Source organism: Drosophila hydei, unplaced genomic scaffold (genome assembly GCF_003285905.1).
Source record: "Drosophila hydei strain 15085-1641.00,03,60 unplaced genomic scaffold, DhydRS2 tig00000001-arrow-pilon, whole genome shotgun sequence".
In the NCBI taxonomy this organism is placed as follows: Eukaryota; Metazoa; Arthropoda; class Insecta; order Diptera; family Drosophilidae; genus Drosophila; species Drosophila hydei.
In genome coordinates this window covers 4,554,827-4,580,012 of record NW_022045643.1, presented here as the reverse complement: position 1 = coordinate 4,580,012, position 25,186 = coordinate 4,554,827, and the positions used below count along the sequence as shown (strand labels likewise).

Sequence of the window (25,186 nt, the reverse complement as noted above, 5' to 3'; positions counted from 1 at the left end):
TTTTTTGTGTTAAGCCTCAAGTCCGCAATTGAAATACAATTTCTTTTGCTCGGTTTTCCGTTTTTTTGCTTTTTGTGGCTTAAGCAGACCGTAAGAACTGAGGTGGCTTGGCAAAGGAGCAATGCTACGAGAGCAAATATGTCAGTACAATGAACGCTGTTCGTTTGCTACGCCCACTGAAATATGACTCGAGCGGATGTCATATCATAATCTTAACAGTTATCGCAACAGTATCGAATTCCGTTGTTGCTGTCGACTTGTGGTTTTCCTGCATACGAATTTGTTGACATCGAACGACAAACAGTGTCCTGCTACAACAGGCGTCAAACGTGTTTCGAATTTCAAAAATATAGAACGTGTTCAGGTAATATCGAATTTCAGAAAAAAAACGCGACCCCTTACAAATGGTAGTTGGTTAAAATAATTGAGGCATGCCTTTATTTATAGAAAGTTTAGCAATTTATGCAGAGACGACTGGAATGCCAGGCTACGCACAAAACAATTTTTAATTAGAGCCCAAATTTAATACATTTTTGGAATGCATAAATACATGCATGCGGACACCTAGTCTGAGCCTGTCTAGCAACAGTTGCCATAATAACAAGAACAAGAGTCGGGGGGTTGATTGTTGCAGACTGTACATTCCCCAAAAGGCAGGGAAATTGTAAAGGAAAACCAAAGAAATTATAATTAAATTTTGTGTTTTGGTATTGGCCTCGAGTGTAGAAGATGCGAGTCGCTACGCAAATGTAGCCGCTGTAGAGTTTGCGGCGGTCGAACAAAGCAACCAGCGCAACAAAACATAAAATACAAGAAAAAAAGACAGAGAGAGAGAGAGAGAGAGAGAGAGAGAGAGAGAGACAGGGAGAGTGAAGCATAGAAAAAAAAAACAAAAAATTCGTATGAGAATGGCTGAAGAAATGCTGCAGCTGGTTTCCGTTTTGCTTGGGCACAAAGATTTATTGCCTTGCATGGATTACATGGCCAACAAAATGGGCGCCTTGTTACCATAAAGCCGCTTAAAGATTTTAATTTAAGCGTCGCTCGCGCTGACGAATGAACACGCACAACGAGACCGCAGACACACGCACACGCACACAATCAAATAAACACACACACAGAGAAGGAGAGAGAGCGAGAGCCAGAGGAGCTACAAATGTTTCACTGTCTTGACGTATAATTGGGTTTTTGTTCTGTTTCGCCATACCCTGTAACCGCAAGTGTTAAAAAGATCCATTGTGCAAGCAGCAAGCAGCAGACCAAAAAGAATTAACAAGGATTACAGTGTTTATGTGGCAGACACAATTAAATGTGTGCAAACAACTCAACTCAAATACATCTGTCGCCTTGAGCCTGGTTGAATTAGGCTTATGCTAGCTGTTATGCAGCTAATTAATTATGAGAAGTTTGTAAATTTTGAAAAACTTTATAGAAAAGGCAGCTCAAATATGATTGAGCAGCAGCTCAAGGAGCTTGCAGACTTCTCTTTAAACTCGTCCAAAACAAACGAAATATTTTCGAGTCTTTCCACAGCAACACACACATCGATTCTTCGCCAAGTTTCGTAATTACCATAAAAATCATCTATTTATAAGCTCTTGACTTCAATAATCATTATCTAAGCAACAGCAAGCTGCAGTGGCGAACAGCTTTAAGCTTCTTTAATGCTGAACACCTCCAGCACTGCGCTCAAATGAGTTTTTTAATTAGTTTTCGGCGAGCATAATTAAATAATGCTCAATAATGTTTTTTTGTCATTTGCGAATTTAATTGTGATCATAAAAATTCATAGCCTACTTTTTGGGGCCAACTAAATGTAAACTAAATGTGGCTAGAGAGCGACTCGTTGTCTCGCGCATTAAAAATTCAATAAAAATGTGCAGTTAATATAAATGCGTGGACAGTTTGAGAGGGGCAGAGGAAAGGGGGGGTCGTGGCAGTGTTGGACAATTTACAATTACAGTGCAGAATTTTCATTAAAACTAAAATTGTAATTTTTGTCGAGCGTTGAATTTATGATGCGCACGTGACTGGCACAGGAAACGAGCTTAAATGATGGCTTAAATGAGTCGTGCGCTTTTGGCCAGCTGCCGACCCGTCGTTCCCAAACTGCACTTAGCAGCTGCATTTGAATTTATTAACAAAATAATTTCCAACTACAGTCCAAAAAGTTGGCCCGCAACACAATGGCCAAAAAAAGCACAAAACACAATGCAATTGCAGCGCCGCTAAAATGAAATTTTATGTTGTGCCTAAAATAAATACGTGGCATAAATAACAGTAGTCAGAAAAAGCGCCGAAAGTTGCAAAATTATTTCAATTCACTTTATATATATATATATATATATATATATATATATTTCAAGGATATGCTAAAATGCATAGTAGAGTATGCGAAGGCAGCGCAGCTAGCGCCAGGCTTATGTGCTGAATAAGAAAGACTGTGGAATAGGCTGAGCAAGTACACTGGATTGGCTTGCATCTGAGTAACTATTTTGTAGCCTTGAAGATAATGCTTATTAGTCATGTACTGAGATTTGTGACAATGTTCTTTTTAGTACTCGAAGCAACTGAATGAAACTCTTTTTTATGATCTTGTTTAGCTTCCCCTTCCATGACTCCTCCTCCGTCCATACCACCTCAGTCCATACCTCCTCAGTCCATACCTCTTTCTTCCACATCTCCGAAGCCCTACTCAATTCATACCTTCTCAATCCTAGCGAACGTTTCCTTCCATGTTCCTCTTCAGTTTCGGGCACAAGAAAAGACAGAGGCTGCCAGATCTAGAAGTCTATCCATACGTCTCTCTTACAGCTAAACAATACCTATCTTTATACCAGCTTGGGTCACTCATAAGCACCTCCATTCAATGAAAGATCTCTTCTGACTTATCTTCATTTCAGTTCCATATTTAACATTATAAATTGCTTTAATCATTGCCATCGCCAATTCCTAGCGTTCTTTTTACAGCGTATTAACAATTTGCCTAATCTCTACTGCAGCCACGCCGTCTTTCTTGCTGATTTCTTTCACGCCTTCGCGCTGTCCAGCACATAAATAACAAGCAGCTGTTCCGTCCGTTTGCTCTCGCTCTTCCAAATATGGCACTGGAAAATCATTTTAGCAGCAAAGTTTTGACTGCTGCCAGCGCCCGACAGCTGGGCGTTAAGAGCTTAGAGCGCAACCCGTTTCCAAAAGTTCAATTTCTACGTTAAGCCCGAAACAAGGATTCGTTTGCTTTTTTTTTAGAAAATGTAATTTTGTCGTAAATGTCATTTTTTATGTTTGTTTGTGTTTGTGTTTGTGTGCGTCTGCAATTGTTATTGCTGCTGTTGCCAAAAAGAAAAATATCTTCAAATCACAGCGACAACGACTGACGCTTAGCCACGCCTCGTGCACCCACAGCCTCTGGCCTGCCTCGGCGACATTTCAACTCGTTCATTTTATTGGATTTGTGCTCGAGTCGTTGCTGTTGTTGTTTTTAGCTGTTACATTTAATGAAAATTTGTTGAATGTCCTCCTGTCAGACGGAGGCAAAGGCGTGCAAAATCTTAAATTGATTATTGCACAGACGGGCGTGCCACCACTCGCTTGCAACTGAAGCAAAGAGAGGCCTCTTTGAGGTCTCCAGTAGCGTATCGCAGCATGAGCTTTGTCAGCCTCTTTCCAGCGGCAACGGCTCTGTTTAATGTGCTCAGCACTGTTATATATTATCGTTTATGATGGAAACATAAAACTTGCACGCGTCGTTGACGCACGCAGATTGTCCTCGATGTTGCCTTTGAGGTGTGCGTGGCCGATGGCTGCCTGCGTTACGTTTTAGGGACTATAGTGATAGGGGTTCTCGTTCTGGTTCTGGTTCTGGCTCGGGTGGGCATCCACTTTTATGCCTCACTTGGCACTCGGGCTAAGACGTGGCCATAAAATAAACGCACTGAGATGAATTGCCCAGCGCGCAGGGACGCAGTCACGCTGAAGCTGAAGCTGAAGCCGAGGCAGCCACCTATCCTTGTCCTTTTATCTTTGCATAATGGAAATTCGTAGACATTTGAGCCCTTTTTATAGACATTTTAGTTCAGTTGGAAATTTAAGATATCAAATGCTCCACATAAAACACGTTTTTATTGCCTCATTTTGAAGAATTTTGTGAAATGAATTATGTGTTATTGCATAATGCGCTGAGAGTTTATTTTACGTGGAAAACAAATAGCGCAAATTATGTTAATGAAGCCATAATGCCAACAGGCCACGACAGGCGCGCAGATCTAGCTGACTTAGGAGATTATTTCTAGCCGAACGATTGTGACAATAAATTTGAGGCAAAGAGAAGTTGATATCAAATGTGTCACATATTTAAAATATCTTATTTGTTAGCTCTAATTGCATGTCATATGCCTAGATACCCTATACTCTGCTGCTTCTTGCCGGTCTAGGTATTTATACAAAATATTCAACTACAAAAACGGCTCAGAGATTCAAAAAACCGAAAAAGAAAAACAAAACTAGTATTCAAATGCATATTCATATTTAAGCTGAGTGGATGCACACACACATACACACACACACACACACACACACACTCATACATACATAAATGAAAAATACCAACAAGTAGTGCAAACTGAAAATGGAAATAAAATAATTGCAAAAAAAAAACACAAGCTGTTTTCCCTTTCTGCCCGCGAGGCATGGCAGAAAAGGTCTATAGAAAATGTTAGAGAGAATATGCAAAATAGGCTGAAAAAGTTGCATATATGCAAGGCACACACACACAGTCACACACACACATGTGCATTTGCATAGCAAAACAAAAGCAAGTGAAGGAAAAATCTTTTCGCTTTTTTTCTAATGCCTGTTCGCCGCACCTCCTGTCGCGCTTTTGTTTTGCCGATTTTTTAGTTGCTGCTATTTTTGGACTATGCCACGCCCACATCCCCATTACCATTATTATGTGGCGCATGTTCATGCCCAATGCGAGTACAATACAAAATTTAATTTACCGCATAGAATTTAAATACGCAAGGCTAAAGCGCCGCAACAATGGGCAAATGAAGATGGCTGGCATTCAGATACCCTGTACGGCTATTACTATAAATTGCAAACACTTCAATATGCCCGCTTGGTGCTCGGCTCTTTGCTGCGGGTACAAAAGAAAAAAGGCAAAATTTTTGCGCCTGAAAAGAAAAATTCTTTTGTTTCTGCTTTTGCGCCTTTTCCGCTGGGCATATGCAGACCCAGCCCAAGCACCTACACAGCGCTGCCAGCCCATTCCCCAGGCGACTTTCTGCAGCTTTGCCGTCGGTTTTAATTATGGAAAAAGTTTTTGCTTTATTTAGTTTAAACAATAAGTGGTTGGAAAATATGAATTATGCAAAGAGTCACACAGCCTGCCAATGTATATATGAGAGTGAGAGAGTGTGTGTGTGTCTCTGTGTGTGTGTGTGCGTGCAGACTTTTCTTAGGCAAAATGCAAATATTATGCATTCTACTTTAGCACTGCTCTTGTTTCGGTCTTTGCATTGGCAAGTGAATCGCTTGCAGCGCAGCTTTTGCTTTCCTTTTCAACACATTTTGCTTTAAGTAATTACAAAATGATTTTGAAACTCTAGAGCCTTAAGAGAAGCTGCGAAACCTTAGAGATTGCAGGTATTCATAAAAATAGTAGTGCGACGGATCAATAAATGTTGCACTACAAAATTTAGTGATAAACAAAATGTTTTGAAAATGATCTTGAACGAATATTAAGACTAACATATTTTATACTTTCTGTGCATACATTGTTTTTATTATACTATTTTTTATTTATTTTTATCAGCTCCTTAAATCAGCACTACTATTTTTATGAACAGTCGATGCATTGCAAATCGACTTTCTTTTTAAAGCCGTTAAAATGCAAGGAACTTTCACCGAAAGTAGCAGGATTTTTTCTTCTTCGCACTCTATACTAAACTAATTTTTGCTATCTTTTTATTTTCCAAGAAAAAATACTTTTCATTTACTATTTTTATGAACAACACTTTTGTAGAGAAATTCAATTCTGTATCGAAATTTAATTTAACAGAGAGCCGCTAACTCCAAGCTGAGCTTTAATAATTTGCCAGATATTTCTAAAGCACTTTATCTATTATCGAAGCGAACTCGAAAACGCTTTAAATTAAAAAACTTCTAGAATTTTGAAACGCTTTAAACACACAAACTTAAGTTGAAATATTTGTATATTTGTGTTGGTATTGTTCAGCGAGCTTGAATGGCTTTTTGGCTTATGCAAACACACGCCATACCCTGTCCAAGCAATTATCCAAGCGCACGTATTCAGCAGAAAAAAAGAAGACAAAGAGCGTGAGGGACAGAGGAAGAGAAAAACCAAACTCGAATTTGCGCATAAATTTGCAAAATGACAATAAAAATGACAATGGCTGTCGAGCGGCGGCAGCAGCCAACAAGAACAACAACAACAACAACAATTGGAGCATTGGCAGCGCTAATCACAAAGCGTTTATCAGTGCCCATGAGTAAGGCGTGACAGCGACACCTCCATACTGTGCCTCCGTGGCGCGCTGTGGGTCTCCCTGTCTACCTGTCAGTTGGTAATAAATTATTATCATTAATATTTTGCGCTTGATTTTGGCCGGAGCGCTGTTTGCCGTTGCCGTTGCCGTTGCCTTTGCCTTTGCCAGACAGGCAGACAGCTAGACGTGGAACGACGTCTATAAGCAGCAGCAGTGGCAGCCACATTTGTGGGCGTGGCACGTAACGCTCTTTGCATAAAAATGGCGAACGAAAATATCTAATAGAATAGAACAAAAGCGTCAACAAAAATGTTCAAAACGCGACGAAATTACCAATAATATAACCGAAACGAGACGAGCGGCAACGGGGCGAGGCCTGCCACGGCAGCTAGGGTCCCTTTTTGTGTGTGTGCCACAAACTTTATAACACCCTCCACGAAGTGCACGCGATAATGGCTCCCAATTTGATAATTAATCACGTCCTCATTCTTGCCGCCTGCCCGCCCCTCGTTGCTGCCTGGCGCTATCTACGGCAGTGCCACAGCTGCCCGGGCCGCCGCCGCTGTCAGGCGAGCCTGGCCGAACTAGGCGCTTGAGCTTCATATTTTCCATTAGTCGGCTTCCTCTTCTTCTACTGCTTATTTTTCCTTCTGTTTTCTTTTTATTCTGCTTCTCGTTTTCATTTTATTTTTCAAGCCGACGTCGAAATTAAGCGAATTTCAACGAACGATAAAATAATTACCTTTATGATTATTTTCGCCACGACGGGCGAATGTCGTGAGACGAGCGATAGCAATTGTAACAGTATATATGCTGTATATATATATATATGTGGGGGTGTGTGTGTTTGTGTGCGGCAACGCCCACAATGTGGCAAACGTGTCTAATTTAGCGGCTTAAATTTATTGCATTGGTGCGCTTAAAATGTTTGCCAGTTCGTTTTTATGGCCCAAAATTGAAGCAATTGATGGGAGTTGGAAAGTTTGGGTCGACGCGCATAACCGTAAAACTTCTTAGGCAGCTATTTTATAGGCAAATACATACAGATGCCGTGAAGCTTTAGGCAACTTCTTCCCGAGGTGCTACAAATTGCTAAGCAGGTTGCAAAATTTGATTCGTATCTGTGGAAAACAAATATTTGGAATCAAATTTAAAGTAGCTAGAGTCAAGTGAAAAAGAGAAAAGCAGAGAAGAGCTTGACACACATATAAAAAAATCAAATATATATATATATATATATGTGTGTGTGTGTGTATGTGTTGGTAACACTTCTTGTTAGCCTAGTGTAATTTGTAGTCAATTATCGAATTGTATTTGTCAAGCCTTCAATTGCTAGACTAAAGCTGACTTGATAGCCCACCTGCCTCAATTACCTTGACGGCGCCCCGCAGCAAGTTGCAGTTGCATGTTTAGCAGCTGCGCCAGGAACTTGACACACACCGAACTAGGCAGCCGCAAATGGCAGCAACTCAAATTGAAAGCGTAGCTGTACTTTGATTTCTCTTTTTTTTTTGTAACTCTGTCATTTGGCTGCCAAATTAGAGAGCCGAGCAGCCAGCGCCCTCGGGGCGGCCCCCCTTTAGGGGGCAACCGCAATCAAATTGCATGCGCACGAAAATTAACTGGAAATGTTGAGTTGCTGGCAAACGCAAAACCAAAATCAAACATTTGCCATATTTTGTGCAGTTGTAAAAATCAAGGAAACACGCAACGCGAATTGCACGTTGCACGTTGCACGTAGCGAGCTGCAAGCTATCAGAATGACTCGCATCCGTTTGGGCCAATCAAGCAAACAAAATGGCGTTTTGTTGTTTCCGCTTTTGCTTCTTTCCCCTTTTTGGTTTAAGGCAGAAACAAATTTGTGAGCTGTGGTCGCAATCAAAAGCCCAACAACAACTAGCGGGCGGCAGCAACAAGAAATGCGAATTCACAACACGAAATTATTCACCTTGTAAACGGCATAGCAGGCGAGTGTATGCACAGTTCAGCGCATTCAAATATATCAGTTGATGCGGGCAAAAAACTAGAGAGAAATACCTAGAGTTATTTGTGTTTATAACCGGCTGGCAACAACAACCAAAGCAAAAAAACGAGCAAGCCAACAAATAGCCCAAAGGCTTCTGTGCGAGCCAAATGCATTTGCAATGCAAAACTGGAGCACAGGAAGCGCGACGAGGCAGGACAAGGACACACACACACACACACACAGGAGACTGTCATGCGACTGTTGCATCTGGCTTCACACTCGTTGAACGCTTCGCAAAAATTTATTTATGACCGACGCTTTGTTGTTTACTCTCTTCTGGTTCTTCTGCTAGCGCAACTGGCACTCAATAAAACAAAAATCCTGTTGTCTGTAGCTGTGTGTGTGGCGGATGTCATAGCGGTTTTTGCTAGCGGTAAGCAAAGCTTTGCGAACCGTTAGAGGCAGCTGTGCTGTGCTGCGGTTTCTATTTATGACAACAGCAACAACCGAAAAACCTAACCAAAATCCATGCGCTGCATTATTTATGCATGCAACACACACACACACACACACGCAAATCCTGGACAACACACAACTAAATCGCCTGCTCCTCTCTCGCACTCTCTCCATCTCTATGTGTTCACTGATTCACCTTAACTGTTTTTGTTTTGCAGGGCTCGTCCAGTGCCGCTAGCGTCGCAGCCGCACCGCCAACGCCGCGCAGCGCTTTTCCCGGCGCACCGTTGACCGCCTCAGCCGTCGCACTCAAAGGCGCCATACCACAGCGTCCACCGGCCATGACCAGCCCAGCTGCTGCTGCTGCTGGCGCCGCTCTAGCAGCGGGCGCACCATATCGCGGTGCCACCAGCTGGACACCCCAGGGCTATGCACCAGCTGCTGCCGCCGCCGCCGCTGCGGTCGCCCAGCAGGCCTATCGCTATACGGCCCCATTGCCCCAGCCGGCATACGCGGCCTATACGCCGCATACGGCCACCACGCCGGCCACAACCACGGTGAGTAGCGTTTCATAAACTAAAAACAATGCGTGCACCACCTGATGGGCGTGGCTAATGCCAGTTGCTAGTAAAACATGACACTGCGAACATATATTTTAAAATATTTTAATGAGAGTTGCAATAGCTTTATGGCCTTAACTAAAGTTTTGGTATATTAAGTACAGTTTTTTTTGGTATTTGAACTAAAATGAAAACCAGTTAAGATCGAGCTGTGATTGATATCCCATACCTGAATCTGAACTGAATTTAACTTTGCTAACATATTCGATAATTTAAGCTAGCTGCAAGCACTTCTTCATCAATATTAATAATAGCTATAACAGCTCTTAACTATTTAAGTTAATATTGGACATATTCCGTCCAATTGGGCACAAAAGTTTCAGAAGTGAACAACGTTTCCAGTCGCACATAAACAAATATTTGGCAAAGAGCACAAACATAATTCGAGGCAAGTTTCGAGCCAAGTTTCAAATGGCAAATGTCTGTAAGCTGTGCCCATTTACATCGATGAGTGCTCTTCGCCATGTAATGAACCGCATAATCGCAAATTTATGTGCGCCCATCAAAAAGCCAAATGGTTCTTGAGCGTTTTACACTTCAAAAAACTACCTCTATTAGCTCGACTGGGAGAGACGAGCAACAGCCCGGAGACCCTTGAGCTTTGGCTTATTGATTGTCGAGCGGAGTTTTTCCTGATTGGGCGGCACTCGCAGAGGCAGAGAGAGAGAGAGAGGGAGAGGGAGTAAGACAAGTGCTGTCATTTATTGTAAATTGGTCGAGTGTCAATTTATTTATAGCACGCACTAAGCTCTCTATGTGTCTATGCCTTTCTCTGCAATTCTCAAGCCCGTTTCCCTCGACTGTGATTGGCGTGAAAAGTGCTTATATTAATTTGCTGCGATTGCAATTTGTGTAGGCTGTTTGCTGCACAGTGGGCGGGGTGGCAGGCGGAGCTGCGTGGCAGGGGCAATCAATTAGTTTTGTGTTGTGGCTGTTGCCAGGCGGCATTCATCAAAGTCAGCTGAAAGCTTAACTGACTGCCGCCGGCCATTCATTTTTGTCATTTTCAATTTGACAGTCAACGGCAACAACAGTAGCAACAATGGCATCATTAATAACAAACAATTAAGAAGTTCGTGAATGACAGACGAGAGTCGGAGCTAAGCTCTGACTGTCTCTCTGCCTGTCCGTCTGTCTAGCTGTCCAGCAAGACCGCACCATCATCATTCGCAGTAGGAGCAGGCAGGCAGCCAGCGTTCTCTGCACTGCTTATCCTGACAAAGCTCCAATGTCAGAGCCCACGCAAGCTCGCTGCCAATAATCCCAGCGAAGGGTGGATGGCGGCGGGGGAGTAATCGGGACTGGTTTGATATCTTTCTATCTCCATTTAGAAAACCCAATTGAATCGGAATCAGCGCATGAAGCAAAGTCATGACGAATGATGTTTGCTGAATTTGACAAATTTCACGTTGCCACAGCAACAAATTCAGAGCCAGCTACCACACCCAATCGCCAGTCCCACTCTCCCACTCGCTCTCTCGCTCTCTCCCTCTCTCGTGACTATCTTACTTAAAATGGAGCCTTTTACTCACAGCTTCCGATGCCACCTCGTTATATGCATCCTTTTATCTGCTCTTTCAGGCAGCATTTTCAAATTTGATTTACAAATGATTTTCAATTCGCCACGGAACGCCTGACGCTGACAACATGTCAGCGAGTTCAAATTGCCAGCACTGGCTGGCGCTGCTGTCGACACTGTCTCCCTAGCCCCCTCCCTCTCTCTGGCTTTTTATTATCCACTTTTCTTTCTTTTATTTTTAGCATGCGTGTCTAACCTTCTATATATTTTTTGTCTTTCATATTTTTTTGCTTAAGCATTTCGTTGCTTAAGCAGCTATTACGCTGCGAACACCCCTGTCAGCCCTGTCACCCCTCCACCCTACTCAGCGCTTGCTTAAAGCAATCGCCTGCGATGTTCAGCTTATTGTTGTTGTTGTTGTTGTTGCTGTTATTTTGTTCAATGCTTAGGGCAACAACTTCTAATAAATGCGCCGAAAAGTGCTGAAAATAAACGAGCAAATAAATAACCGAACCGTGCCTACCCTTATTCCGCAGTCACCTCTGCTGCTGCTGCTGCTGCTTCTGCTTCTTCTTCATTTTATTTTGGTCTGCCCGCAGGTAACCGAAAACGTTTCTTCTGCCGCTTCTTCTGCTTCTGCTTTTATTTTTTTAGCCGATTGTCGATGCCTTTGCATTGGTTTTCGTGGCTTCTGCGGTTCGAGAGTTGTCGCCACGCCCCCTCGCCGCCCGCCCGCTAGCTCGCCCTCGGGCGTCCTTTACGTTTTATTTTTATTTGCTATGCCCCGCCATTCGTTTCGTTTCGTTTCGTTCGCTTGCCTTTCATTCAGCAGCGTTCCAACATTTCCACGTCCTTTGTCCTTCTCAATGTCCTGCCGTTTGCCGACGCCGCCGCCATCAATAGTAGTTAAATAATCCAAGGAAATGTATTTTTGTGGGCGTCGCCCATGCCCCACCTGCCACCTGTCTACCAGCTCCTGAGCTAGCGAGTCACTCATTTTTCCATTACTCGTTACCTTAAATTTTTGCTGCTCACTTTTTATATACCCTAGCTCGATTGAAAATAGAGTGTTTGGCACTTTTTTGAATTGGAAAAGCAAAAGATATTAAAGAAAAACTAGCTTAAATGGAAAGGGAGTGAAGAGAGTGGTAGTGGAGAGTAGTAAATGGAGCAGTGTTAGAGAGCCATAAATGTAGTGTTGAAGTATATATATGTAGAAGTAGTAGATAGAGTTATATTAGAGAGAGTGATATTATAGTAGTAGGCATAAGAGTTATATTATAATAGTAGACAATAGAGTAGTAAGAAACTAGTAGAAGATATGTTAGTCTACAGATGAGTAGATAGAGTAGTAGTTTAGTAGTAGTTTAGTAGTAGAAATAATAGAAGTGTAGTAGTGGAATATAGAGTAGTAATATAGTAGTAGAAGAGAGAGTAGTAGTAAAGTAGACAAAGCAGATAGAGTAGTAATAAAGTAGTAGAAGATAGAGTAGCTTGCAAATGAGTAGTATATAGCAGTAGATAGAGTGGTAGTAGATGATAGAGTAGTCATATAGTAGTAGATAGATTAGTCGTATACTAGTATAAGATGGATCAATATACAGATCAGTAGCGTATATTAGTAGATAGACTAGTGGTACAAAGTAGTAGAAGATATAGTAGTAGGCAGATCTGTAGTGTATAAAAGTAATATAGTAGTAGCTAGCGTAGTATTAAAATAATAGAGAATAGAGTAGTAGGTAGATCACCAGTGCATAGTAGTAGAAAGAACACAAATATAAAATAGTAACAAACTATTAGGCGGAAACAAGACAACAATAATACAAAATAGTAATATAGTAGTAGGCAGAGTAGTAGTATATAAATATAAAAGCAGGGCGTAATAGTATAATAGTAGAGATAACAGTAGTAGACACTGCAGTAGGCAGTAAAAGAGTAGCCGAAGAGCTAACAGCTACAGATCACCTGAATAGTAGTATAAAAAACATTAGTTTTAGTGGTAGAAAAAACATAGTAGTAGTAGCGGAGTAGACAAAGTAAATAGCTAGTATAGAACAGCTGAATAGTAGTAGAAAGGACAGTAGCTTCGTAGTATAATTGTGTAGGGTATCCCGTAGTCTTACCCAAGCCACCCAGCATATTGGCCAGGCAGTTGGCCATTAAAGCTGCATGCGAATGCTACTCATAAATATTAAGTGCGGCTACTTATTTTTGTTTTTCTTTTCTGTCCTGTTCTGTGCGTTTTTTGCTGCTTTTTCTGATTTTCTTTCTTTTTTCTGACAGCCTTTTTGCGTCGTGTCGCCCCCTCGGGTCATAGATTATCGCATTTGATTCAAGTGTCGTTAGTATGTAGCCCTGCGGCAGCTAGAAACAAAAACAAAAATACATTTTGTATATGTATAGATTATATTTTGTGTGTGCAGCCCTCGTTGCCAGGACGCCAAACGCCCACACTTCACGCCCCTCGAACCGGGCTCGAGCCCGGGCTGCTGCCGGTGCTCGTGCAACGTTCTCCCCTGGGCCGCTATCGCGCTTGATAACTCGGACGCTGATAAGGCCAAATGGAATTTGTTTTAATTATAATTGGCTTTTCTTTCGCTTGAAGTGCTCTCGACTGTGGCGCCGCCACCCCAAAAGCTTAAAAGTGCCTCGCAAATTTGTTTGTCAAGGACGCGCTGATTGCATTTTGTTGCTGTTTCTGTTGCTCAAGGTGAAAGCTGCTCGACTCAGCGCTTGATGCTGTGATAGCTCCGCAGTTTAGTTAGCAGCATTATTAATATAATTATAATGTACTTACTTTACTTACATCTCTTACTTTCTAATTAGCTTATGTTAACTTTTGTTGAAAGTTAAAGCTGAATGGAGCCAACGAGCGCATTGATTGAGCGAATAGCTCAATTCATTCAGCACCTGTTTCGGTTCAATTGCTTGAGTCGACTCATCTTGCAATCGTATCAAAAGTTAATAACATGTATTAGATTCAAGTGCTCCAGCTCTAGTCATTTCCCTTATCTAACATTTTGCTTATCCAACTGCAATTTCTAGCTAGCAACTCCCATTGCGCACTGACATTCACTTCGGGAGTCAAGTTCTGTGCCATTATCCAAGACTAATATTAATATTGCGATGCTGCTGCTGCTGCTGCTGCTGCTGCTGCTGCTGCTGCTGCTACTGCTGCTGCTGCACGCTACTTCCGTATCAGCATGTGAACAAAACGCAAATCCAATTGCCTGCACAAAAACAATTGCCAGCAGCTGCTTGGTCTTGGCCAACAGAGCGAGAGAGAGCGCTATCTAAGCCGCTTGCCTAACAGCTTCTTGGCTGCATTATGCCCTGGTGAGCGAGTTCGTAGTTGCTTTTCAATTGCGGTTGCCTGGACATATAGAAGATAATCATCAGATGTAGCAAGCAGACAGACAGACAGGCAGGCAGGCTGCCAGTCCTGCCTCGCAGCTGCCTCGAGTTGTTAAAATGGAACACTTTAAGCCGCCGCCCCCACTAGACCTCGCCGTCGTTCAACTCCTTGCAAACTGTCATGACATTTCAGTTGACATTTCAGCATCAATTGGAGACAAGTTGCCTCATTGCAATTCAATGTGCACTGGCATTTGAGTTCGCCATAGTTTTGCAATAACTATAAGCATTAGTTTAATTTTAAATACGTTTTCTATTCTCTCGAGTGAATCAGTACGCAGCCAACTCAACTTGTTGAATTTGAATTTATTTGTAAGTGGAGCAAAGGAGCAAAGGAGCTGAGCTGAACAGCAGCAGCAGCAGCAGAGTCCTTGGACAAGGATATAAATGTAAATGTTATTCTTGTGCATTTATTCCGTTTTAAATTTTAATTATTTTTAGCAGCAGCGCTTGGACATTTTCTTTTGTTTCCAGCTATCAAGAAAATGCTGTTGAAATGAAAGAAAATGACAGAGAGAGAGAGAGAGGGAGAGAGAGAGAGCTGAAAGGATGCTTGGCGCTGGCAGTTGAGTTTGAAAAGCAATTATTGTTGAAATATTATTTACATATTTTGTTCACATCTATCTTGTTCTATCTAGCTATCTAGCTGCTGCCTTACTGTCTCCGCTGACTGACTTAATGCTCATGGGGCGTATGAGTGTTATGCAAATGCAGCGCAGATAATGCAACATTATGTGGGCAGTGCAATTGTTAGAGCAAATACAAATCTTCAAGGATTTTCCTTTGAAACAAAGGAAATACTTTTCTATGCAAGCGATGAGTTAATCAGAGTCATAAATAATATCACAATTTGCATGCATAAATTGCAGCTTGCTTTCAGCTTGCGTTTTCACAGATTATGCTGCGCGGGATATAGATAGAGTTTCTGGTATATATATTTGTGATATATATTAAGAAGTTGCTGTCCGATTGAAGCTTAGCTGCAATAAGTTGCAAAGTAACTGAAATTATGTGAATTCAATTTAAGTTTTGAACTCTTCTATGACATGTGGAGTAGCTAGAGAAACTGGTGTGTAGACATATGTCGGAGTATAGCACAAAGTCAGTTCGATCTTCAGCAGACAAAGTTTTCCTTGGGCGAGGCTTAATAGTTTATACTTCACCATCTTCTATTTTAGATTGAGTCTTCCAATTTAGAGTGAATTTGTTAAATTAAAATCTGTATACTAACAGGAGAAGCCCGTCACTACTTCTAGTCATTGAGAGTCTCATATTTATGATGCACAAGCCACATGTTTCCGCTTGTGTCTCTGCTTTACATGTTAAGCCGCAGTCAAGGCTCATTTTACATTCGCATCGGCTGTAGCTAAGGAATGACATTGTTATTTGCTTAGAGTTTTGTATATTAGATAGCTCTCTAGTTATCGTATCTTATGAGCTTGCATCTGTCATATGCATACTTATCTCCATTTGATATAGCAATCTTTATATACTTGAATTGTATCTTCTCTTCCCTCGCTCTCTCTCTCTCTCCACCCATTTGTATCTTAAAAGCGATCATATTTGTTCCTAACTAAAGCCTGTTTGCTATCAGAAGCTGCTGGTATTAATCTATGCATCAGCTGCACTCAATGCAAAACCAATTTGAAAACCAACTGATTTTCCACTTCAGCATATTTGCATCGCGCTCACGCCGTCGCTATTTACACGCATATTTGAATGTAAAATGAAAATATGTGCACTTACCTTTAATTATACTGCAAACTGTATTTTTGTTGTTTTTGCTTTGGTTTTTGTTAGCATTTGCATATGAATTCTCCTATTTTATTTCAATTGGAATTTCGTTTTTGTGCCTTACATTTTCGTGCCCGCGTTTTTGCATTTTTCAACGACCGCACATAAATTCCCGAACTGCTGCACATAAATCAACAAACGGGCGCTCAATCAAAATTCCCGCCGTACACGCGCAGCGGTGGGTGGGTCGGTGGGCGTGGCTTACATATATTTATATAGCAGCCACAATAAAATGTGAATACACAAAGGGGCCGCATATTGACGCAATCAATAAAAACACATTAAACTTTGTTTGCCAAAAACGAAAAACGAGCTGCAACGATTAAGAGCAGCAAAAGGCATCGACGTGGAGTGGGCAGAGGGAGAGCGGAGAGCGGGCGGAGGGGAACAACTATCTGATGCAGATTAATTAAAAGTGTTGAGCTGGCAGAAAGTGCAGAAAGGCAAACATGCTCGAATGGCAAATACCGAATGCTTCGCAGCTCTATCTGATCCTGTTTTCCTGTAACAGCGGCAGCTCCCCTCGTTTTTGCTGTCACGAGTGCTGTCCAACAGGGAGCACATAAAGCGATTAACTCAATAAAGCGAAAGCGTAAAAACAAAAGTGACAAAGTGTGCAACAGCAGCAGCAGCACAATGCAAACAAACAGCAAGTGCAGCAGCAGCAGCAGCAGCAACAAGGGCAACCAAAAAGGCGCATTACGTATACGCGACGCTGGCCCAAAAAGCCGCGACATTGTCAGGCGCAGTGGCTTAAATGCAAGTGACCAAAAACATGCGGCTTTAAACTGGCCGAACAACCAAAAACTGTGGCACTCTCTGCCAGCCACTGCAGCATTACAGCAGCAGCAGCTGGTTAATGCGGACAGCAACTGCAAGTGACATGAAGTTGCCATCAAAAGGATGCACATTATGACATTTTGGCCGCCCGCAAGCACTGAACTTAAGCCCATCCACCCAATTTGCTGGCTGACACTTGACATTTGGCCATTGGGCGGTGGGCGGTTGTCGGCTCTGTGAGTTCAGAGTGCAACAACAGCTGAGGGCAGCTGACAGCCAACGCACTTGCCCGACTCTCATATTTCAATAAAAAAGCCACATATATATATATATATACATCAGCATATATATATATCTGCAGCTACCACAGCTGCGGGCTGGTAACACTTCCGTCTCAACCTACAGTTCCTGTTTGCCTGCGCTCCTCCGGCCTGCTTAGCCAACAATGGAACAGCGTTTGGCAGCATCCAACAAGCAACGAGTCAGTGTCCAGCATTGCGTTTTAATATTATCCACTTTGGGGCCTTCCTGTTGCTGCGTAGCTTCCGTTTGGCTGCTGTCGATGCTGTGGCTGCCTGTTGTCCTTCCTCTGCTGTTGCTGTTGTTGTCGTTGTTGTTGGCAGCATTTCGACGCGCAATAAATTTGATTGCAACCCATTCGCCTGGCAAACAAATCTTGACATTGCACAGTGGAACGCTTAAAAATGTGATGAAGATAAAGTAACTGGCTAAGCGAAACTGAACGACAGCTAGTCATATAGCTAAATGCGAGCTGTTTAAGAAGCGTTTTGGACTTTATGGAATGGGAGTCATAGATAGGCTAAGTCACCAGATACTTTCTAGATAGATACTCTAAAGCAGCCTCAGTTCTGCCAGAAAGGACAGCAATACCCAACGCCATCTGCATTCGCCTTTAGTTTTACTTAAAGTCTGCCTTGCAACACGAACAAAAACTGACTCTAATTGTGTAGTTTTCGCCCACTGTGCCGCCCATCGGCGAGTGGGTGTGCCATATACAACGAGCCAGCGAAATCCAATATTTACAGCATTTATTTGCCTTTTATTTTTAATCGAATACTGAGCAGTCCGTGGTCCAGCTGCCAGCTGCTCTGGATGCTTTTGGATGCTGCCTCGCTCCCTTGACCTTCCCTTGTGGATTGTTCCAACTGCTGCTGCCTTTGCTGTTATAAATTGTCTGAAAGGCGCTTTACAAGGTTTTTCATATCATATTTTATTATTACGCGGTTTTCACGCCCTTTGCTGCGCGCGATAGGAACCCGTGAGCAGGAGTCGGTTGCCTTTGCAGTTTGGACACGAAACGCGGAACCGTTGCCCGTTGCTGGCATTGCAGACACCTCGATACACGCTGCTTCGACTCTGGAGAGAGTTCACCTCGAACGTCGATGCGTTGCGTTAATTTCGCTTTTATATCCCAGCGACAACAACAAAAGTCTCGCAACATTTTATTTTTTGTTTTCGTCTTTTCGTTTCGTGTTTTATGGATGCGCGCAGATTTGCCGACCCAGCCACACAAGAGTTATTGCAAAAGTTTTTACAGCTTAAGTTGCAGCTTGTTGCGAGTTGTTGTTGCTGTTGCTGTTGCCTTTTAAATTTTCTCCAGCGTTTTTCATTGTTAAGTTTTAAAAGTTCGCACGCGCACAGCTGGTCAAGTTCTATGGCTGGCGGAAGTGAAGTGAGGTTAAACTTGAGGCGGAAGTGGACCTCAGCGTTCGCCTCAAGCCTCCTGCCCCTTAAATATTTGATGGCACTTTGATGTAAATATGTTATTACGAGAGCTAAGACAGGTTAATGCGACCCGACCTTGTCCTGGGTATTTGCATTGAGCTAAGCAGCTGAAAGCTGTAAGCCGAAAGCCGAAAGCCGAAAGCAGTTAGTTGCAAACATAAACAACCAAGAGAGATGCCAAGTTTTAATTGCTTTTCCAATGGATTCACTTGGCACAAACAGCCAAGTTTTCACCTTTGCCATTGCCCAGTGGCCAGTGGCCAGTGGGCATTGTGGCACAGCTTGAAATGCCGCACACAATGGCAAATGGGGGACAACGGCTCGGCTAACTAACCGAGTGACTGACCAAACTGCAAACCAAAACCCACAAAACCGAGCGAAAACCCCAAAACGAACCGAACTAGGAGTCAGCTCCGAGACACCTGTCTCTCGTGCCAAGCAACAAAGGCGAACAGTGCCAGAGACAACTGCGACAAGGCGCCTAATTAAGCTGGCGGCGTTTACTCGACTCAAGTGCGGACCGCAAGAGCAACTGAGAGAATATTCCATTGCGAATTGATATAATATAAGCAACATTAATTATGTGTAATTTAAACGCAGCAAAGGCGACGCTTTAATTGCCTGACAACTCGTCCAAGTGTCGGCTGTCAAGTCGGAGCAAACAATGCGAACGGCCCTAGGCATAAATCAGGCACCAAATGCCCCTTGGCTCAACACCTAAAGCAGCAGGCAGCGGGCAGCAAGCAGCGGGCAGCAGTCATGGAGAGAGTCGCTCACTTAGGTGTTATAAGCCGAGGTAAATGAGCGGTAGACAGGCTTTGGTGCATGCACATGCATTGCCAATTGTTGCCAGACAGATAGCCAGGCAGCCAGACAGCGTGAGCAGAGTTTTAGCACAGGACATGCCCAAACAGGTGGACGCAGGACAATGGGCAGCCGAGCTGGGTACAAACGTGCCGGCGCGCTTGTGGCTTGCATTGTGACATATGAAATTGCTCGGCTCTTTCTGTGATAGTGTAAGTGTGTGTGAATTGATTGTGTGTGTGTGTGTGTGTTGTGTGTGTGTCGCTCGTCTACTCATTGTTGCTGTTGTGGTCATTGATTGCCTGCAATTTGCATTTCTAGACATGAACACGGCCAAGCAGCCGCACTAGCTCGACGCTCATACAAAATGCATGATGAAGCGCTGGACAGGTGCGACAGACACAGCGTGCCGCCCACTCGCGTAATCAGTGAAAATTGTTTTCGGCTTTGACGGGCCTTCGGCTTGCTTTAATATGCCAAGCCAATTCGGGCGAAATATGAGAGTCAGCGTCAAGCCGAGTTGCATATGAAATGCAAAGTTCTGCGAAAAAATGTCAATTCGGCGAAAAAGTGCTTAGTAATTGCAGTAATTTAACCACTGTGCTGCTCGCTGGTACACCAATAGCCACTGTTCAAAAACTTCACAGGGCTCAGGTGGACAAGTCAAAGCTTAACTGACTGCATAGCTACAGTGTTGGAAAACGCTGGGATTAGTTTGGATAGCTGCGAATGGAGTGCAGCTTATAAAGGTAAATAAACGGAATTCTAGATGAACGGACGGACAGTTGTGCTTACTTGGATATTGGAGCGAATAAGTTGGAATATTTAGAGTTTAGAGTGAAGCTAAATGGCCTAAGATTCACAATGAGAACGAGAGACGGAGACAGATAGAGGGGAGAGCGAGAGAGAGGGACAGAAAAAGAGTTAAGTATATCCACTTTAAGTATATTAGAATAATTTATGATCTAGTTAAGGTAAAGATGATCTTGAAGTAACATCACTCTTAAGGAGCTGAACTCTTCAGATAAGTGAAGTGATAAGCAGTGATAAGATAAGAAGTGATAAGTGATAAGCAGGCGTGGCTACGCCATTAAAGTAGTATATACATATCAAAATAAATTTGACTTAAATTGCTCAACTGCACTACTCTTTTTATGAACAACCGAATATTTTTTCTAATCAGCTTTCAACAATTGAGATGTAGCTCTGTCTGCTCTATGTCTGTCTCTTCAGCTCTCTATCTACCTGTATAGGCCAATAGACATCGTTGGATGCCCTCTTGATTCAACTTTATATCTATAACTCTGATTGCAACTTCAGTTCCATGAGCGTATCTCACGCTATCAAAACCCACATTAAGTATATATCTACGCGCAAGCTACACACAGTTATCAAATACAAATAGCAACGAGCTCGCAATGTGCTCAAATTATAATTAAACTAAAATTAATCATACGCCACGTTGAACCAGCTTGTTTGCACACTTAAATCATTGCATCAGTCGGTCAATCCGTCAGTCAGTCAGTCAGTCAGTCAGTCAGTCATGCATGTGACGACGCATTCATTACAATGGTGAGGCAGCAGCTAGCACGTTGCACGGATTGATGGACGAAGCAAAACGGATGGACGCATTGAATGCATTCAGTTTGCGTTTGCATTTGCGTTTGCGTTTTCATTTGCCGTTTTGCCGTTTGCCAGTTCGTTTTTCACATGGATTTTTCCAGTTCTTTTAGTTCCTTTGCAATTTTCATATGGCAATGGCACATTCTGTGCATTCAGAAGGAAATGAACAGCAGCAGCAACAGCAGCAGCTGCAGCAAAGAGAGTGAAAATTATAAAAATTGCTTCATTGTTGTAAAACAACAAAAAAGGGGAACTCTATATATACACTGCGTATATATGGTATATAAAATATGAAAGTGATGGAAAATTAAGGGAAAGAAAAATGAACAGAAAAAAAATGAAAATAAACGAAATGCAACACAGAAATTAATTTCCGTTAATATGGCTCACAGACAGGCAGCCTGCATGGGAGTGTGTGTGTGTGTGGTATGTATGTGTGTGTGGAGCCGACAAAGGGAAATGCATGTTTCGGAAGTTGAAATTTTCTTAATTGGCATTTTAATTGAAGCCATCGAGTGGCTGCCAATTGGCAAATGAAACAGCCAATTAGACAAACTAAGTCGCACTGGGAGCGCCCATTCAAATAGACAACAACAACAACAATACTAAAACACTAAAATTTGTATTTAATTTGCGCAATTTTCATAATTTTTCACAATTTGTCAACATTTTCACGAATGAAATTCATTTTGTGGCAACATTCCAAATGCAAATTTCGCATTTAAATCACATTTTTCATAGCCATTGCAGAGAGAGCGAGAGAGATGGAGATAGACATTGCTTGGGGGCCTCTTGGTAAATGGCAAACAATCCATTAGATGTGCCAACTACATGCGTGACTGGACACCAGTTTTCCCCATGGCGCACCATTCGCTGGATTCACTAAACAATTTACTTTCCAACTGGGAACGCGTTAGAAATCAAGGAGGGCTGCGGCTGGCGGGCTGTGGGCGGGTCGAGCTGGTGACTGGGAGGCAGCCATAGAGAGATGCAAACGTAAAGCTAACAAACCAGAAAATCCGTGATTATTTATTAATTTGGCAAATTATTCATGCGACGCGCCAGCGCAAATCTGCTTAGCTAAAAGCTGGCGGCGCTGGGCGACGGCAGGGCGTGGCATGTTATTTGCCTGGTGTTAGATGGAGTAACTGCTGTATGGCCTAAAGGGCACGCTTCGCAATTGTATGTGGGCCATTGTCTCTCTGTCTGTCTGTTCATTTGTCGGTTAGTTGGTTTTGTCATGCCCTAAAGTTGTTGTTAGTTTGTTGCGCTGCAAATTGTGTGTGTCACATTGGGGCAAAAGGTGTTGTCAAAGATGTTCACCTGCTTTATCAGATTATATACATATATCTTATTAAACAGCAGAGTTCAGTAATTTCTTAGCTTAGTTAAATTTTAAATTCTTTCATATTTTATTTTTCCTATTTATGCAAATTTTCGTTTGCTTTATCATAGGCACTTGACCACTGTGCCCTGCTGCAATTTAACATTTCACAACACTCATGCGGGAAAAAGTTTTGATTTTCAGACACACACGCACACACACACATCTACCGCAGACTCTGCCTGTTCTCTGTCATAGCCAGTGAACCACACTCTCAGCGCTGCTGTGGGCGTGGCCCTCGAGGGCCCAAAACAAAAAGTTGTGTTGCAACAATTTAACACAAGTTTGTGTCAAAATAAAAGGCAACAAAAGTTGCCAAAATCAAAACTGAATAAAAAAATGGCAAATGCCAAAATTTTACAAAATATTTAAAAAATCAAATTTAAAAAAAAAAAATTTTTTTATAAAAATAATGTTGAACCAACAAATCAAGACAAACTAAACTATTTTTCTCTAAAGCTCCAATCTAATTAAAATAATTTTAAATCGTTTTGTATTTGAATAAGCTATTTATATAGTAATATATATAGTCTGCTGTTTCTCTACGCTAATATTATATAATGATAATTGCTTTTGATAAATTGTTGCCCATTTAGCTGTGCCCAAGGGCAATTTGGCAATTTGGGGCGCTTACCAAATATATAGTTATTAAAATGATTTTGAAACATTTTGTGAGCCAGCAGCACTGCATATATATTTACATAAATATGGGTATATATATCTATATATTCATGCCATTTGTTTCGATTCGAGGTCGTACGGTCAAATGGCTTTGGCCAAATGCTCTGTTGCATATCCTTTCGTGGCATTAATGTGCATTACGCATAAATCAATAAACATTCAGTTGGCAATTAAATTGTTGCATACCAGCCACGCCCATCAAAATGCTGCATGCTGCATGTTGCATGCATAAATCAAGCTGAACGTCTGCCATACATGGCCAAATAGTTGCCAGGCTCTCGCAAAATGCAATTGCCAAATGGAATGTATCTAGATACAATTGTATCTTCAGACCATTCCCTGTGTGTGCATTTATCAGTTTGTTTAGTTTACATTTGCATGAAATTATTGCGTATAGTAAGTTAAAGTCCCCTCTGCAGCATACTCGAGGCAGCATTTTGATTATAACGCTGCGCGCAGCTCTTGATTGCAAAGGAATTGTCCTTGATGCAGCCAGTCCTTGAGCGGAGTGGAGCCTAATTTGATTAGCTGTAGCAGCAGTTGCAGCTGCACGCATAACGAAGTTTCAATTGCAGCTGATTGCGACAGCGACGACGATTAACTATTTGCTTCAGCTTCAGCTGCACAAGTGGCCCCAACTAACTAGCTCAGCAACACTCCATTTAGCTTCGGCCATTGTCGAGCAGCGGCTGGGCCAGGCTCTAATCAAATTCAGCCGAGCTTAACAAGCGCCAGCACACTCCTTCGGAAGATCCTCTTAACTAGTATCAGCTGGCCCTTCAATGTAGTCGTGTTTATTTGTTTCTGCTTAAAGTAACTTCTACTACATATATATACAAATGAGCAATTTGAATCAGAATATTAGATACACAAGTTATCTTAGCCAAGCTAAGCTATTTTTGCCATCTATACTAGGACGTCTACAGGATGGTTTCCAATCAAGTTATCCCATCAGTTGTAATAAATAAAGTATTTCCTCTAATATTTTCATTTAGTTCTATGCGATGTTCGCTTGGCATTGAATTCAATCATTTTTGTAGCATACTTTTTGGGGCTCACAGATTTTCATATGAGATATACAAATAAGGTACTATGAAATGTATCTATAGATACGCTAAACTTATTTTTTATGCAAATATATAATATTTTCATACATTTATATAATAATGAACTCATTTCTCTTATTTTATTTCAGGTAAGTTACGCAATCCCCAGCTAAAAAGCTCTAGAAAATCTGGTAAGGAAACGCGAGTGTAGATTTTAATATAACTGACTGAGTTTGTGCTTAGCAGCAAATCCATTTCATGTTAAGCTCTATATAAGCAAGCTTATATATAATGATGTATATATATATATAAGTAGCCTGGCTAAGAGCAAACAGCATTGCGCAAACTTTTTAATTACATCTCGTAATTTAAAAGTTACGCAAAGTCCAATAAGAAAATACAAATCCCTGCGGCATTTAAATCTATTTATGTCGCTGCAGCTGCAGCAACAAACTGGCCGCAGTCCGTGCCACTATTTGATATATAAGTAGATATATATATATATATATATCATTTTTTTGTGTAATGCAGCTAGCTTTGTTGCTGCCTTGCTTCATGCTTCAGTTTCAACTCCAACTTGGCTTATTTATAAACTTATTGTGCGCTTCGGCATGTATATACCATAGAGCCGCGGCCATTCAGGTTTGTGCAGTGAAGGGAGTTTTAGCTTGAGAAATATATATATCATTTTATATTATATATTAAAAGTGAAGAGATTACAAGAGAGTTGAAGAGTCTATAGCATTTAACTGTGTAGTAAATATACCTCAGAGTATATATAATTTAAAGTATCACTTTCTTTGCAAACAAGATTCCTTTTGATGTTTTGCCTGCGTAATGCATT

At 41.9% G+C, this 25,186-nt stretch overlaps 1 protein-coding gene across 15 annotated transcripts in view; it reads left to right on the top strand.

Moving 5' to 3' along the window:
- The window catches only part of LOC111601742 (protein alan shepard), a 150,520-nt gene that overhangs the window by 72,265 nt on the left and 53,069 nt on the right, over nucleotides 1-25,186 (top strand). For all 15 annotated transcript variants that reach the window (XM_023318479.2, XM_023318468.2, XM_023318472.2 and 12 more), the window contains one exon: nucleotides 9,150-9,488. In XM_023318479.2, coding sequence (XP_023174247.1) covers nucleotides 9,150-9,488 — 339 coding nt within the window. The remainder of the gene's footprint in view (nucleotides 1-9,149; nucleotides 9,489-25,186) is intronic.